General features: G+C 48.2%; 1 protein-coding gene across 1 annotated transcript in view; it reads right to left on the reverse strand.

Annotated features, from left to right (window-relative positions):
- The window catches only part of thsd7aa (thrombospondin, type I, domain containing 7Aa), a gene marked incomplete at both ends in the record, with an annotated part of 93,548 nt that overhangs the window by 5,888 nt on the left and 71,495 nt on the right, over window positions 1-16,165 (reverse strand). The window contains 11 exons of the mRNA XM_084455546.1: window positions 1,737-1,850; window positions 2,111-2,284; window positions 3,404-3,578; window positions 4,223-4,368; window positions 7,529-7,646; window positions 7,741-7,856; window positions 8,094-8,235; window positions 9,216-9,369; window positions 9,509-9,642; window positions 10,240-10,418; window positions 14,181-14,447. Coding sequence (XP_084311672.1) covers window positions 1,737-1,850; window positions 2,111-2,284; window positions 3,404-3,578; window positions 4,223-4,368; window positions 7,529-7,646; window positions 7,741-7,856; window positions 8,094-8,235; window positions 9,216-9,369; window positions 9,509-9,642; window positions 10,240-10,418; window positions 14,181-14,447 — 1,719 coding nt within the window. The remainder of the gene's footprint in view (window positions 1-1,736; window positions 1,851-2,110; window positions 2,285-3,403; window positions 3,579-4,222; window positions 4,369-7,528; window positions 7,647-7,740; window positions 7,857-8,093; window positions 8,236-9,215; window positions 9,370-9,508; window positions 9,643-10,239; window positions 10,419-14,180; window positions 14,448-16,165) is intronic.

Genomic DNA, 16,165 nt, shown 5'->3' on the forward strand with positions numbered 1-16,165 from the left:
ACCGGATACACCGTTCTCCTGGATTTGTCACCGCGAGCACCATGGTGAACCAGGGTTGTCACAGAGACTAGAGGGGACAGAGTTGGGGGGGCTTAAGACTCCACCATCCTACTTTATGCGGGGGGGGGGGGGGGGGGGGCGGGGGGGGTAATTGTGCCATATGGGTAGAATGCTCCTGGATGGCATCCCATTGGCTACACCCAAAAAATGTATGTGTCGGCAGAAAAACCCTGGTAATCTATCAGAGGTTCCCATATTCATGAGGTAATGTGCTTGGAGAGCGATTAAGGTATGAATAATTATGAGGGAACGCCACTGCTTGAGAGTGAACGTTTACATCAAGGAAATACAGGCTGCCAGTCAAGGCCACAGGCTCATCCCACCCAGGTGCAATGCGGAGCGGTTCAGGCGTTCCTTTGTGCCAGCAGCCATCACACTGTATAACAGTGCCTGAGCGTTGTTGGGGGTGGCGATGTGCGTATGTGTATCTATACAGACTGGATCTATGTATGCTGTATTCTATAAAACATCGTCTATACTGTACACATGCTGTGCATGGATATAGTCCCTGTTCTTCTCTTTTTATGCTTACTACTCTGTAGCTAGTGTTCAATTCAGTGTCAAATTCCCCCCTAGGAGATCATTAAAGAAAGAAAGAAAGAAAGAAAGAAAGAAAGAAAGAAAGAAAGAAAGAAAGAAAGAAAGAAAGAAAGAAAGAAAGAAAGAAAGAAAGAAAGAAAGAAAGAAAAATAAATCTATCTATCTATCTATCTATCTTTCTGTCTGTCTGTCTGTCTGTCTGTCTGTCTGTCTGTCTGTCTGTCTGTCTGTCTGTCTGTCTGTCTGTCTGTCTGTCTGTCTATAAAAGCTGCCTGAAATATGCAGACAATCTGGAATGTGGGATATCTCTGCATCCAATGCTGATAGGAAGAACACAATGGAGTTGTATGTTACATACTGTACAACTCCGGAACACAGAAACTTTTGGTTGTTCTCTTTTCACTCATTTCACCTGGTGGACTGTAAACTAAACAAAACGCGCGCACAATGTCCATTATTTTTCTACAATGATCATACAATCATTTCTCACATCATGAAAAAATGTTTCTAGTTTCAGCAATTACCCCATTTAGAGGCTTGCGAGGCTCTCTCTCTCTCTCTCTCTCTCTCTCTCTCTCTCTCTCTCCTTCTCTCTGACTCTAGACTCCAAACGCACGGGGGTGTTGTAGCCAAAGCCGACGTGCGACAGGCGACGGGATTAAAATGTGCTTGTGAAATGGTGGCGGATTAGGGCCTCGTCTCCCTGAAGCCGTTGACAGGCGTAGACGCTCGGAGAGCAATCTCAGTGTGTCTGGGACTCCTGCGTTGACAGGTAGAGTACACGGGGGCTTTTTTAAATCACCTTATCCACCTTCATCAGTCTGGGCCTGCTGGAGACGTCGCCGCCGCGTGCGGCCGTTCAGGGAAACTTATTTAGATCCCGGATGTACGTCGCGTTATCACAAGGCACAGCGAGAGGTGGCCGCGGATATCCGCACATCTGGATATTAGCGTGACTAGCTACACCGCACACTCGACGTGAAGGAGCCTTTATGGGGGGTGTCGTGGGGTTAATCCTGTAACAGGGATGGGGGGCGGGCTGGTCTGTAGGGGGGGGTGGTGGGGGTACGCCAGGCTTGGGGTGGTTCGATGTAGCAGCGTATAGCGTGCGTCTATCAGGGCGGGTCGCTACGCACCCGTGACGTTTAATCCGTCGGATCGCAGGCACCAGACCGGGCGTGACGAGGCTCTCCAGGCTCCAGTCATCCACTTGTACTCGTAACAGCGGCCCTCTGTGTGAAGATAGAGATCTGGGTCAGCACCACAGAACCTTAGAGACATCGTGGGAGGGAGACTATAGACTGCAGTACAATAGAAAGGATTCATGGGTGTTTATTTTGCCATGTACAGTACAAGACACTGGTACAGTGTATGATGAAATGCTATACTCAGACCTACGGAGAAGAACGTTTTTTTCACAGACTAGAAAAGCGTGGGTCGCCATCGAAAGGTGCACAATATCTCCTTCATTTCCAACCGGGGGCAGTCGTGTTTCTGTTGGCAGACTGACCTGTGCAGGGCCGCGCCTCCCACTCCTGTTCTGGACACTGCAGCAGGTTCTCGGGGTCCTGGACCAGCACGGCTCTGGAGCGCACCTGGACCGAGCCCAAGCCCAGGTCATTCCCACCCACACAGCTCAGCTGGCAAGGGCTCCACTCTGTCCATTCTGTCAGATAGCACTCTCCTACACGCACACACACACACACACACCCACACACACACACACACACACACACACACACACACACACACACACACACACACACACACACACACACACACACACACACACACACAGACACACACAGTGTATAGTGTTTAATAAACACATAGTGTTCATCATTCATCAATCGTCTCCTCCAGTGCGGATTTGTTGCAGGAAAAGACCCAGCTCTAACAAAGGTCAAAAACTAGACATCCAAATTTAAACTTCCTCTGGAACATTTTCCCAGATCCCTCTTTTCATTCTCCTCCCTGGGCTCCAAGCTGGGTGTTTTCCGGAAAAGGCTTTGTTTCCTCAGAAACAGATCAGAGCAGCAGCGTTGTAACGATAGGACTGATGTAGACACACGTCATCGTGAATCTGTCTGTCCAAAGAGGCTCTGACAGAATGTGATTTCAACTAGGTACAGTAGGGTTAGAGTACAGTAGGGTGCCTGTGGGCTGTGAACACTGTAACATGACGTATTAAAGGACAGCAGGGGGAACGGAACCCAAGCCCGACAGACGCACAGGTCAAATATGCTTCAAATTTATAGCGGTACCTGTATAATATAAAATGTATAAAACCTCCTCAATATTGTGTCCGGTGCGCCGGTGTCACAACTCTTTACTTCAGCTTGACGTGTCGTGTCAAAATGAGATGCTGGATCTGTCAATCTGAGACAATGGCGAAAGAGAGAGATTGTTCTGAGGATGCCTTTGTTCCAGGAGAGAACAGGATCTATCACACCAGCCCAGTCAGTATCTCCTGCTGTGCCTTCATGTTCATTCATTCCATGTCTCTGGAATATGTAGGGGTGGGACCTATGCCCACCCCACCCCACCCCACCCCCCATTGCTCTCTGTAAAGTGCATTGTATTGCCTCTGTGTATGAAATGCTCTCTACAAATAAAGTGTGATTTGATTTGATTTGATGTTGCGAGTGTGCTGAAGCCGCTTACCACACAGCTCCTGACCTACAGTATGAATGTCTCCGCAGCAGATCTGCATCCTAAAGAAACCACACCCCTCCGATAACATTTGGTGTGTGACCTCCAATCGGGGGGAGGGGGAGGTGGGCGGGGCTTAAGGCTATAGTACCTGGGCATGGCACGATGCAGGCCTCCTCCAGGGTGATCTGTCTGTCTCCATCGACCGAGGGCTCCAGGTCTCCGCAGAGCTCGTCCTCCACCAGGCTGCCCTCCCCGCGGCCCTCGCCGTCCGACACGAAGCACGACACGTTCCTGAAGCGCAGGCCATCGCCGCACCTCGCCCCCTAGAGGAGGCCGGGGGAGAAGGCAGCAAAGGTCAGACACGGGGGCTGCCCTCACTCACAGAGCAGGCGGCTGCGTACACAGCGTCCTGCCGTGCGGCCTCATCGCAGCCTTGACTCGCCATCGATTTTTCGCAGTTTCACAGAAACGGAAGGAAGCCAAGATGGTGCTGTGGGCTGCTGATGAGATACTGTGAGCTGTCAAAACTCGGCGGAAGGCATAACAGCCCAGAACAAAGGAGGATGTCGGTGTCAAAACTAGCCTGCTCCAGGCAAGCAGCGAGGAGAGGGGGCGGGGCGGGGAGAGAGAAAGATAAAGGTAGACACAAAGAGAGGAGAGAAAAGAGAGGGAGACCGGAGGAGAGTGGAGAGGTAGAGTAAACAGAGAGAGAGAATGATAGATTCAGAAAGAGGAAGAGATCTCTTTAATGAAAGCCCCTGCTGAGCAGAGATTGGAAGACGAGGAGGGACAGAAAAAGACTGGCAGGCAAATAGCCAAAGGCAATCTGGGAAAGGTGATGAAATAAACATTAGGGCGGCGAAATGGACAGATCGACAAAGAGAGAGAGACAGGGACAAAGAGTTCACAGTGGGTGCAGGGCCAGTCAGATGATGGTGGCGGACGGAGGTCGCGGCGCGATCCATACCTCGGCTGCGCACTGCGACCAGGCGCTGTAGCGCCACCTATAGCACGGCTTGACAGGGCAGGGCTTCCACTGCTCCATCTGGGGGGGGCAGGGGCGCCCATCTCCCTGGGGGGCCTGGAGCACCGTCCGCCGGCGCCACAGCTTCCCTGGAGGGAGGGGACAGAGGGAGGGAGGGAGGGAGGAGGAGGAAAGTTGTTGAATTCATACAACGGTTTCAAGAAGAATGTTGTAAGATTGTGCTTTAGCACTCTAGAGATGAGGTAAACATTGGGTAACTTTGCAGTTTGAACGGATGGGGACTTGCTCTTTGGTAGGCAACAAAAGTAAGGCCTTATAACAAGGATGCCCGGCGAAAGTCCAAGTCCAAGTACCAAAACTTACAGTAAGCAACAATAAAAATGTCAGAACATGCAAGCTACAGTAAGACAGTGTGCAGGGAGCCATTTTTGGTTTTACAATAACAGAATCACAGGATCCAGCTACAGTGCAATGATGTGCCTGACCCACAGCGCATGACTCACACTGCTTATTGAGTTCCATCAGAGAGATGAGAAGATCTTTCAGGCACTTTACTGTTAGGAGATCTATCTCTATCACATTAATACTCAGGCAACTTCGTTTATATCAGGAGTAATGGCTGACGTGTGTGACCTGAATTCTTCTGAAAGCCTGATCTATTTCCATCGGCCCATCCTGGGCCCACAGCCATTCTGAATATTCACATTCTCTCTGCTGTTTTGAAGCTGAATAAGGGAACTGTATAACGCCAGGAGAGGCTGGGTGGGAAGGAATGCTGCTCTTACCCAGATTCACACATTTAAAGAGAGACCCTAGGGGGGAGAGACTAAAACTCTGTCTCTAAGACTGACTCTGACTCTAGTCTGAAGACTGTTAGACTCTCCTGGAAAAAGTAAAGGGGCTTTGCCTGCCGCATAAACCCAAAATATTCATAATGTATTCAGTAATACACAACAGTGCAGAAACTAGGTCTCCGCAAACATGGGGAATATATCAATTCTGTGTCTCAGAGATATGCCATTCGGAAAAAAACCACCCTGAGGCTATCTCTGCAGCAGCTCAAACTCTTTATACTGTAGGTCGCATTTGTACGGAAAAGACAAACAAACAAACACTGAACGGTCAGTGAAAAGTCAGGACCCGCCCACTATTTTTAATGAGCCAATAGGGAAGCCCCTCGCCCCCTTCAGCGGTTCAGTACAGCAGGATCCTACTCTGCTCGGTTACTGCTGAGCTCGGCGATCTCCAGCCTTTCATTTCACAAGAGGTTCTAGCCCTGAAGGTCAACTCCATCCATCCACAGTCCTGGCCCAGGGCCCATTCATTTTCCCCCTGAATTTACCACCAAAGGTCAGCTAGTCTCCCATGGCCCCATTGAACCCCTCGGACACCACTCCCACGCCATCGTCTGTTTATTAGATCAGTTTAGGGATGCTATATCAAATCAACTTCCTTCCTCCCCAGTTTCGACAACAGCGTAATTGGTATTATCTGCAGTGCTGCTTTTTCCCCCCTCAGGCTGGCTGCACACGGCGTCCTGGCGGAGAGACCAGGGAATCAACTTCCTGACGTCAACGTTGAACAGAGTCGCGGCCGGGTCCCAGAGCGGGGCGGTGCCTGTGGGTCCCGGGGCGGGGGGGCGCCTTCAAAGGCCTCGCCCTGTCCCTGAAAACCAGTCGCAGCGCCTTTTAATCGGCCGGCAGCGACTTCAAAGCCGTCCTCTCATGTGAGCTTTGTTGACTCGCCGGCTGTTTTCGCTCAAACACCGTTGCGTGTACCCATGGTAACCGTGCCTCCATTTCTAATTGTGTATGCTCCTGTGCATTCTCTCTCTCTCTATCTCCCCCCCTCTCTCTCGCTCTCCCTCTCTCCCCTTCTCTCTCTCGCTCTCCCTCCCTCTCTCTCTCCCTCTCTCTCTCCCTCTCTCCCCCTTCTCTCTCTCGCTCTCCCTCCCTCTCTCTCTCTCCCTCTCTCTCTCGCTCTCCCTCCCTCTCTCTCTCCCTCTCTCTCTCCCCCTCTCTCTCTCCCTCTCTCTCTCTCCCTCTCTCTCCCCCTTCTCTCTCTCGCTCTCCCTCCCTCTCTCTCTCCCCCTTCTCTCTCTCGCTCTCCCTCCCTCTCTCTCTCCCTCTCTCCCTCTTATCTCTCTCTCTCTCTCTCTCTCTCTCTCTCTCTTGGCGGGTGCTGTGGTGGTGGGCTCAGGGCACTAGCAGTGGGTGACCAGCAGGGACGCTGGGCGGAGGGGGGGGGGGGGGGGGGTGGGGGGGGGGGGGCGGTGCCCAGCTGTCGCTATCAGTGTTTGGCCCGAGAACACAGGCTGCCATCATTATCTATGCACACAGGTTGGATACGCCCGGGAAGCGAGCCCTCTGTTCTTACACAGCCTGATTGATAACAGCACATTTGTGCTTCCAGGTGTCTTCATTTCCTCGGGCGAAAAAATAAGAAAAGAAGAAGCAATCGCAATTCCTGTTTATTCCTGGCTGGGGAACAGAAATGAGCAACACCAGGGAAGCGTGTCGCAGCCAATGTGGTGGATTAAAAAACCCACAAATAAACAGGGGAAGTGTGAGAACCCGTCCTCTCTCCCTGTGGTTCACCTGCAGCTCCACTATGCTGTGGAAGATCCCCTTCACCTAGGGACAGATTAAGGTTACCGCAGTAGCTAAAGCCTGGATGTGTGTGTGTGTGTGTGTGTGTGTGTGTGTGTGTGTGTGTACAGGGTCTTGTGTGTTTGCTCTGGCTGCTGCCCTGGCCGGCCACTCCTGGAGTGGAGTGCTCCCCCAGGCCCCGAGCACACAGTCATAATGGACCGCCAATCAATGGTCTGATCCTATGGAATTACACGCCATCTATTGGTCTAAGCCTATCATACAATCATTTCTCACATCATGAAAAAAACGCTTCTAGTTTCAGCAATTACCCCAGGAGAGTATTGCAAGGCTCTCTCTCTCTCTCCAACCCCCCTACCTCTCTCTCTCTCTCTCTCTCTCTCTCTCTCTCTCTCTCTCCCTCTCCCTCCCTCCCTCCCTCACTCCCTCACTCCCTCCCTCCCCCTCTCTCTAATGTGCATCTGGGATATGTATGATTGTTTCTCTAGTACAAACCTACATTTGAAGAATGAGCCATACAGCAGACCAGCTAGCATACTGTACCTACTGTACTCTCTTGCCATACTGCAAGTGTGATATAGAGAAGCTGGTTATATACTGTAGCTGCTTGAATGGACAGATACATGTATGGTGCGCATCATGGTCTCTACGGAACAGAAAGGGAAGTGACATAGCCCACCTGCCAGACCACAGGCGTGCGTGCACTCGGACCAGGGCGACCAATCAGACAGCTGGCAGTTCACGGGGCACTCCACCACACAGGAAGCGTTCATCTGCCACTTCCTCTCGAGGCCGAGCTGAAAGAAAGAGAGCAGATCGATTGAGTGGGGCGGGTCTCTTTTTTCTGAGCGGCCTCTCTAGCGCATGAGGAAGGGAGGCAAGAGTACCTACCTCCTGGCAGAACTTGAGGTCCACAGACTTGCCATCGCTGCGGACACAGTCCAGCATGCGTGTTTTGATGCCGCCGCCACACACAGCCCTCTCACTCAGCTGGCACGTGCTCCAGTCTGCAGGGCAGCGGGGAAAAACCAACATGGCTGCTCATTAAAAACAACAAAGGGACATAAGACCCGTTTCACCCATTTCTACCTACATTCGCACCCTTTCCTAGCGCAGAAAGACCTGCATTAACTCAAATCTCAGATACGCTTATATACTTATACCTAAATGTCACGGGGAAATGAACGCCAAGGCAAATACCCTGGACCTCTAACACGCGCCATCTCAGGGTCTCACTGGCTCACCGGTGATGTTGTAGGAGTAGTAGAAGCAGTTGCCGTTGAGTTTGCAGGGCTCTCTCTCGGTGGTGGCTGGACACTGCCTGTCCTCGCCAGGCTGGCGGAGGGGGGAGGCCGTCCTCTCCCGGCTGCTGTTCCCAGCGCACGGCTGACCACCACAGAAGAAGAATTACACTCGGGGGATTGCGTACAGTACACTCACATCGAGGTGGCGTTCAAATATCATACACTACAAGACACTTGAGGAAGAGAAGTTGCGGACGGTATCGCTTGTGCGTTCTAGTATATATTATTTTCCAGGAGTATTTTCCCTTTTCCTGCGTTAACGTTTCCACTCCTGCCTATTTCTAAGATGTAACCGGGGTACCCCCCCCCCCCGGCAGCAGTGGCAGATAGACTGGCCTATTCCTGGTGTCAACCCAGCTCTATTTGGAGAGCTTTCCAGCCTGCCTCCACAGGGACATATTCCATATCTATGGTAATTAACTTTCCCAACAGATCGGTGGCAGAGTGCCTGGGAATTGCTGGGAGAGTGTCAGTGTGACCTCCCCCTCCTCCGCCATTCCCATTCAGCCATAACGTCTGCTTTTACACATGCATCCATGTGCACATATGTACACACACACGCACACACACACACGCACACACATACACACACACACACAGACCATGGCCGTAGCGTGCTATTTCGAGCAGCGTGAGATCATCCCCCCTGCTGAAAGTCATCCCATCCTCCATCCCCCACCACACACACACACACACACAGACCTTCTTCTCAATTCTCAGTATAAATCACAGCAATGGCCCTCACGGCTTTCGCACATACCGAGCGGCATCGCTTAAATTGGCCAGAGCCCAGCGTGAGAGCTGTAAGTGAGAGCATGCTGTGAAACCAATTCGTCAGGACGGGGAGATGTCCAACACAGGTAAAGTGAAGAGTGGACACCCAGATTGGCCAGTTAACATGTGTGAAAGGTGTGAAACCCAGTAACAGGTTGCTCCATCGGAGCTCTGTGCCTCTCAAATACAAGCTAACCCAGTAACTCTTTCTATATTGTAATAACACTCTTAACACAGACAACATTGTAGGATATAAGCATGGCATTTGTAGTTGGTGTTGATCCTCACCAGTGGACATGGGCTCCAGTCCCCCCAGTCAGACAGGACACAGTCCTCGGGGCATGGCAAGCGGCTGTCTCTGGCCCCAAGGGGCATCTCCTCTGGATCACACAGGTAGTCCTCCACCTGGTCCGACGGCCCATCAATGGTGTTCAGCATACACCTGGACAGAAGAACCACACAGGCTCAGACCGAGGGCTCCACTTGGCAATAAGAGCATAGCATCATGCTATCATCATCATGCATCATGCATAGCCTTCATGATTGGCTGCTCGCGTGCGTTTAGGAGTTGCCGATCATACCTGACTTTGCGGGTCTGGACCCCCTCACCACAGTTCTCCTTCAGGTCCACATTGCTGACCTTCCACACGCTCCAGGGCTCCGCCAGCCACACGTACTGACCACAGTCGCTGAGGCACGGAACCACCTCGTACACCTGACAGAACACTCAGCGTCAGCCCGTAGCACGCCACCAAATGAAATTGTGGGGAATGTTGAAGCTACATTAACTCTAGGAACAGTATAAATTTTGTATTGAAAAAGTCTTCCACGTTGTTAGGGAAAACATATAATTCATCTATATTTCACATACAGAAACGCATGTCTGTAATAATTCATTTGACTCAGAACAGAAAGCAAACGGGCAGTGGCAAGACACTCACCTGAGCCTGAGGAGGGGATGTCGTCCAACGCCCAGCAGAAGACAGACGACAGAGACAAGTTGAAGAAAGATGGAGATTGTGAGCTCAAATACAGTATCAATAGGAAGGAGCAACTACACGTTTCTGAACGAGACTGGAGGGCCAAGTTGCTTCTATCCCCTTTTAATAATACATGGCTCCACCAACGCAAGCTCCCATAAGAAATGGAAGCATGTCCACCCCTGTGAAGCCCCTGACTTCATTAAAAAGAAACACTGCTGTTATGGCCTTTAATCAAGTATTAAATCATAATCCCTTGTGTAATGAGACATTCAAACGGGCCCGGCGCCTCCGCTGTGATCCTGGTGAGAGAACAGAGTGCTTCCTCTCACCTGGTTGACGTGGTCCAGTTTGGGACACGGCCGGCCGCCGTTGTAGGGCTTCTCTCTCAGCCACTTGGAACGCACTTTGACCCCGCTGCCGCAGGATTTGCTACAGCGCGACCAGTTGGACCACTCGCTGAGCTTGCAGTCCGAAGGACAGGGGATGATGCAAGCCTCCTCTATATACCCTGCAACCACACACACACAGACTCCATTTCAGTATTGTTCCATCATCTCTGACATCGCAGGAGAATAGGGCCTACTGTAGTGTATGCATGCAGTCATAAATTAAATACATCTGACTCTGTCAGCTAAACAAACACAATCAAAGTGGATTATTGAGAGCTGATAGAGTGCGCCCTTGTTTACTGGAGTCTGCCTAATGCAATGAAATAGCTTCTAGCAGTCTGTTCTGTTTTGTTGTGATTTAGGACTCAGTGATGAGGAGTCAATGATGTTTATTCAAGCATGTTTGATGGAGTGGGGAGTCCTGGTTTTGGCAGGTGTGACTGTTTCACTTTGCTCATTATCTCTGTTTATCTGTGGTGAAATGTCAGAGCCTCAACTGTTCCCTGTTTCTGAGTGTGGAGGATTATTACCAGCAATTAAACAGTTAAAAAAGGGAGACGTTTTCTCATGGAACCCTCATATTTCCTGATTCCTTAAAACAAGTTCTTAACTTCGAAAACACTGGAGGCCATGCTTTTCTGAGGTCCTGGTTATTATGTTTAAGGTTATGGGATTGGCAGGATTGGAAAATCCAATTACACCACAGAAAGACAGAGATGTGGGTTTTGTAAGGAGCAGATTTCCTGACCAACTTTCCTGACACCTTCATAAAACATGCTTCAAATTGCTTTAGAGATGGTACGACAGGTGAGGTAGAGGCAAAGTACGAACAACAAGTGAAAGTATACTCGTTGAAATGTGCCACAATGACGGCTGGATACAAAAGAACTTTGAGACTTTCTCTTAGAGAGCGGACCCACCCAGACCCGTCCAATTACTCATCTCCATTACCCTACTGAAAATGAGGGACCTATCCCTAGATAATCATGCTGCCATGCATGTCAACACGTCAGTAGGAACATGGCCTTTAATTGTGGCATTTCACACTGACAGAAACAGATAAACCGATTGGTCACTCTCAGCCTCTCGACCTTTCCTTGTCTGCTTTAACAAAGACTGATTCTGACAACCTCACCAAACACCAGTACTGTTTTTTCCCATAGAAGAAAAAAATCCCCAAATTGTAATTAATTCCTTAGTTTCAGATTGTGTTTTTTTTACTTAACTTCATGATAATAGTCTTCTATTCTCCTCTCAGTTTTGTCAGTGTTCGCGATTACCCCTCTGTTTGGTTTTGTGAAAATAAGCTATTGTTAAGCCATTGGGAAAGCTTGGGAAAGCCAGAAACATTTTGGCTTCCCAAATCAAACAAAAAAACGAAACAAAAATACAATTATCCAAAAGGCTGGGGTAAGCCTTTTCAAATTTCTCTCCTATATCAAATCTGCCAGAAGCCAGATTCCCTTTTTTTCTCAAATCAAATCTTGACATGATTAAGAGTCCTGCCTATATAGGTTCATCCGTCATCAGTATCATGTTATCCAACGTTGGCTACTTGGCAGCAACAGTGAGTTATGGAGATAACTGATAATGGAGATCTTGAATATTTGGTGAAAAACGATTTCACAAAAAAAATTCCTTTAGAGGAGCAGCTCAGGTTCCAGAGGCTTTTTGCCTAAAACTATGGGAGGGCTTCTAGCTAGCTTCAAAAGTTTCAAAAGTTAACTATTTTGTTAACCAAGCCTGCACTTTGACCGGGCAACCTGCTCACTTAACTGCCCCTGGACGACAACTGGTTTTGTCAACCTTAACAAAGTAACCAAGGCCATTCAGAGATTTGTGAGGCCACCCTGATCTTGTGAGCTCACATTCTGTTTCTCTCGTAAATCAGTCTGGACACTCTCCATAGAAAGCCATTTGTGCCCGATCACAAAGTGATCTAACCAATCAGCGCTCTATGAGGAAATGCAAACAGCTACGATGGTATGTGTGATGACTGTGAGGAGTGGTTGAAGTGTGATTAGTCAGGAGTCAAGCACCACAAAACATGGGAAGAGAGTAGGAGCCAACGCATTAGGCTACCTTTCAAATCCAGCTGCATTTGAACATGTTTTCATCGGAAGCATAGTCACGACTAAATGAAAATCTCATTTAGATTTAAGTAATACGCTTTGCAGTGTTAATAGTAAAAACGTGTGAAGTGAGAGTTAACATGGAAGAAAGTCCAAGTAAATCGCACCTTGTGTTCCAGATATGCTAGACAGCTCGCAAGAATTGAAAAGTGGAAATCTGAGGTCAGTGACCATTTGGGGCCAAATCAGCCTCTCCGCACAGCCCACTATCTGCGCGGGCCAATCAGCATCTGATACTAAATCCAGTCAGAGGACACTGGTGTCCACGGATATCATACTGTAGCTTGTTACTAGAGGTTCTTTTCGCAGTGAAAGCTTCTGGGTACTCGGATTAGTGCGTGATAGACAGATGGTTCAGTTTCTAACGAAGACAATGTGCAATGCGAAGGCAATGTGCAATAGTCATATCGCAGGTCGCACAGTTTTTAATATTTTTTTAGGATGTGAGATGTCAAGTAAGGAAAATTAACTCAAAAATGTATTGTCTTACATGTAAGTTTTGTTGTAAGTCACGTTTCAATGTTACATGTAAGCTACTATTGTACATGTAGTGTAGGCCTCAACCTTCATCACCAGTTTTGCTGTGATTTAAGTTTTTGGTTTAATTTATGTGTGTGTGCTTGGTTTAAAACGCAAAATAGTAGTAGTTTTATCATGTTTTATTAAGCCTATATTCTTTATCTTTATACATTTTCAGGGCTCTCTAGATTGCAGGAAAGTGCAGTTATACAGTAGGTGATACAAAATCACCATCGAAGGGGGGCACAGCAGCCCTCCATAACCCCCCCCCACCCCAGAGCACCTAATTTTCAAACCATATATTCTCAATAGGGTAGGCTACAGAACAAACAAGACATCCTTATCTCTGAGCCTAACTCCAGCAAGTCTGACAGTCCTGTTGACGTCGACAACCTCTTCGGCCGCAAATTAAAGAATTATGTCGCCACGATAGCAGATTCTCCCCACCACCTGCCTGATGCCCCGGGCAACATATCAGCAAGAGACAGCTGGTGCTTGGAGAGGTGGTCCATACCCCATAATAATACATGAGCGGCCAATCACAGCAGCCGATAGTGCTACTGCGGAGGAGTAACCGGAGCTCATGGCATCTCGTTACATTCAACTGAACCTCTGTTCAGCCCCACGCTGTGAGCCAGCCAACCCATGACTCACAAAAGACCATGGGGTTTTATCTAGAACTAATGGAGGACCACTCCTCGCTCTGAGCTTCTTTGATCTATCCCAGCATCCTCCACCGGCTGATGCGGACAATATGACAGCACGGTGATTCCTAACTCCCTCTCCTGTGTTCACCGCCGGCTTCTCCTGCATGCTAACGCGGCTGGTTGAGTTGCTCTCTGACAGATCTGGGCTGCGAGTGATGCGGGCTCCTGGTTTCCTCATTGATCCCTCACTATTGGATTTGCAATCAAGCCCTGATAAAAGAACACAGCGAGATGAGTGCACAACTCTCTGGTGTCAAATGGGGCTGAATGAGACGGAATCGATAGAACACCAATGTAAATGGCGGAATAATTATTCACTTGACGTGGAAAACAATGCTCTTAACGAACAGGGCTGTGAACCAATTGAATGGGGATGTAACAAATGAACGGGAGCCATACTTTACAATTCTACAGTACTTGTCTCTAATTGCATTGGCTCTCGTTTCCTCAGCTGGTATCCCGGGTACTGTAGCATTGCAGAGAGTTGGTAACAGTGAAAGCCGGTGGTATGGGAGAGACTCACCGTGGCTGTTGCAGCGTGACGTTTCCACCAGCCGGTTGTCCTGGTCGTAACACACCATGGCCTGGTAGCGGTAACCCTGTCCGCACTCTTTGATGTCCCCCTGGACCTTCATCCCCAGCTGGCCTTCCACGCGGCCGCCCTCCGGCAGGATGCAGTCGGACCAGTTGCCCACTGGCTGGGCGTTGTACTTGTTACAGGGGCAGTACTGGGTCTCACTCAGGGGGTAGACCTGGGTGTTCTTACACTGGTCACGCTTCTTGCTCTTCCCTGGAAGAGACGGGTGGAAGAACAGGATGTCAATCCAAAGCTTGGGCCGCACCTTAAAGGTTACATGGTTACATCATGATTACATGGCTCTGTTATGTTCAGGTATTTCAGGCGAGCATGATAGATAGATAGATAGATAGATAGATAGATAGATAGATAGATAGATAGATAGATAGATAGATAGATAGATAGATAGATAGATAGATAGATAGATAGATAGATAGATAGATAGATAGATAGATAGATAGATAGATAGATAGATAGATAGATAGATAGATAGATAGATAGATAGATAGATAGATAGATAGATAGATAGATAGATAGATAGATAGATAGATAGATAGATAGATAGATAGATAGATAGATAGATAGATAGATAGATAGATAGATAGATAGATAGATAGATAGATAGATAGATAGATAGATAGATAGATAGATAGATAGATAGATAGATAGATAGATAGATAGATAGATAGATAGATAGATAGATAGATAGATAGATAGATCGATCGATCGATCGATAGATAGATAGATAGATAGATAGATAGATAGATAGATAGAGCGAGCGAGCTATGGACTTAAACTCCGTGACTGAAGGAAGGACCTCAAGCTTTAGAGTCTGTTGAAACGTATTCCAAGTATAAGGAGCATCATGGAAAAATCAGCCCTTCCAAGTTCAGAATGTACTCGAGGAACCCTGAGAACAAGCCGATCATTAGATCGGGTCTGGTAGGTGCCAAGGCTCCAGTCCAACGACGAGACGAGATGTAAGGTGGAAGTTTACCAATAATGGCTTTGAAAATAAACAAATACCAGTGATGGTTACGCCTTAGAGAAAGAGATGGCCAGCCAACCTTATGATAAGGAACACAGTGGTGAGTGTTATAATCCATCACCCGTAATAAATCTTAGGGCGGAGTGGTAGATGGATTCCAAGGGTTTCAAGGGTGTCACGGAAGCATGTCTATAGATAGTGTCACCATAGGGTTATACTGATTACATCACAACAAATTGAACAATTCTTTTCCTACTGAACATAGGAAAGCTACAGTAGAACGGTTTCTGTACAGGAAGCCAATTTTCTGCCGCAGCTTATTTACAGTACATGAAACTTGAAAGAGAGTTTATCATCCGACCACAAACCAATATATTTGTACTCAGTGACTCTCAATATGCAGGCTATTCCTGTAGCAGTTGAAAGGTGGAGGCGATCACAATCAATAGTCCTGGCTCTAGAGAACAACATAAACTTAGATTTGCTAGGATTTAGGACTAGTTTAAGATTGGTGAGACCTTATTGTAGTACATTAAAAGCAAGCTGCAGATTAACAATGGCTTCCTGAACAGTATCTGCAATACAGTAGACAACTGTATCATCAGCATATAAATGAACATGACAACCAGTTAGTGTACAGACATTATCATAGATGGTGAAAGGACAGGACCCAACACCGATCCCTGGGGCACACCTTTAACTAGAGACAGGAAATCAGATTTCACACACTGACACCTTGATGACAGATAATCCTGAAACCAGTCATAAGCATCTCTATCCAAACCAATACTAGATAGTCTGTTTAAAAGCAGGTAGTGATCGACCGTATCAAATACTTTTGAGAGATCTACAAAGAGGGCAGCACAGTGTTTCCTGTTGTCTAATGCCGAGTATATGTCATTAGTGACAAGAGTGACGGCTGAAATAATACTATGATTAGCTC

The sequence above is a fragment of the Borostomias antarcticus genome (genome assembly GCF_949987555.1).
Source record: "Borostomias antarcticus genome assembly, chromosome: 21".
NCBI classification, from domain to species: Eukaryota; Metazoa; Chordata; class Actinopteri; order Stomiiformes; family Stomiidae; genus Borostomias; species Borostomias antarcticus.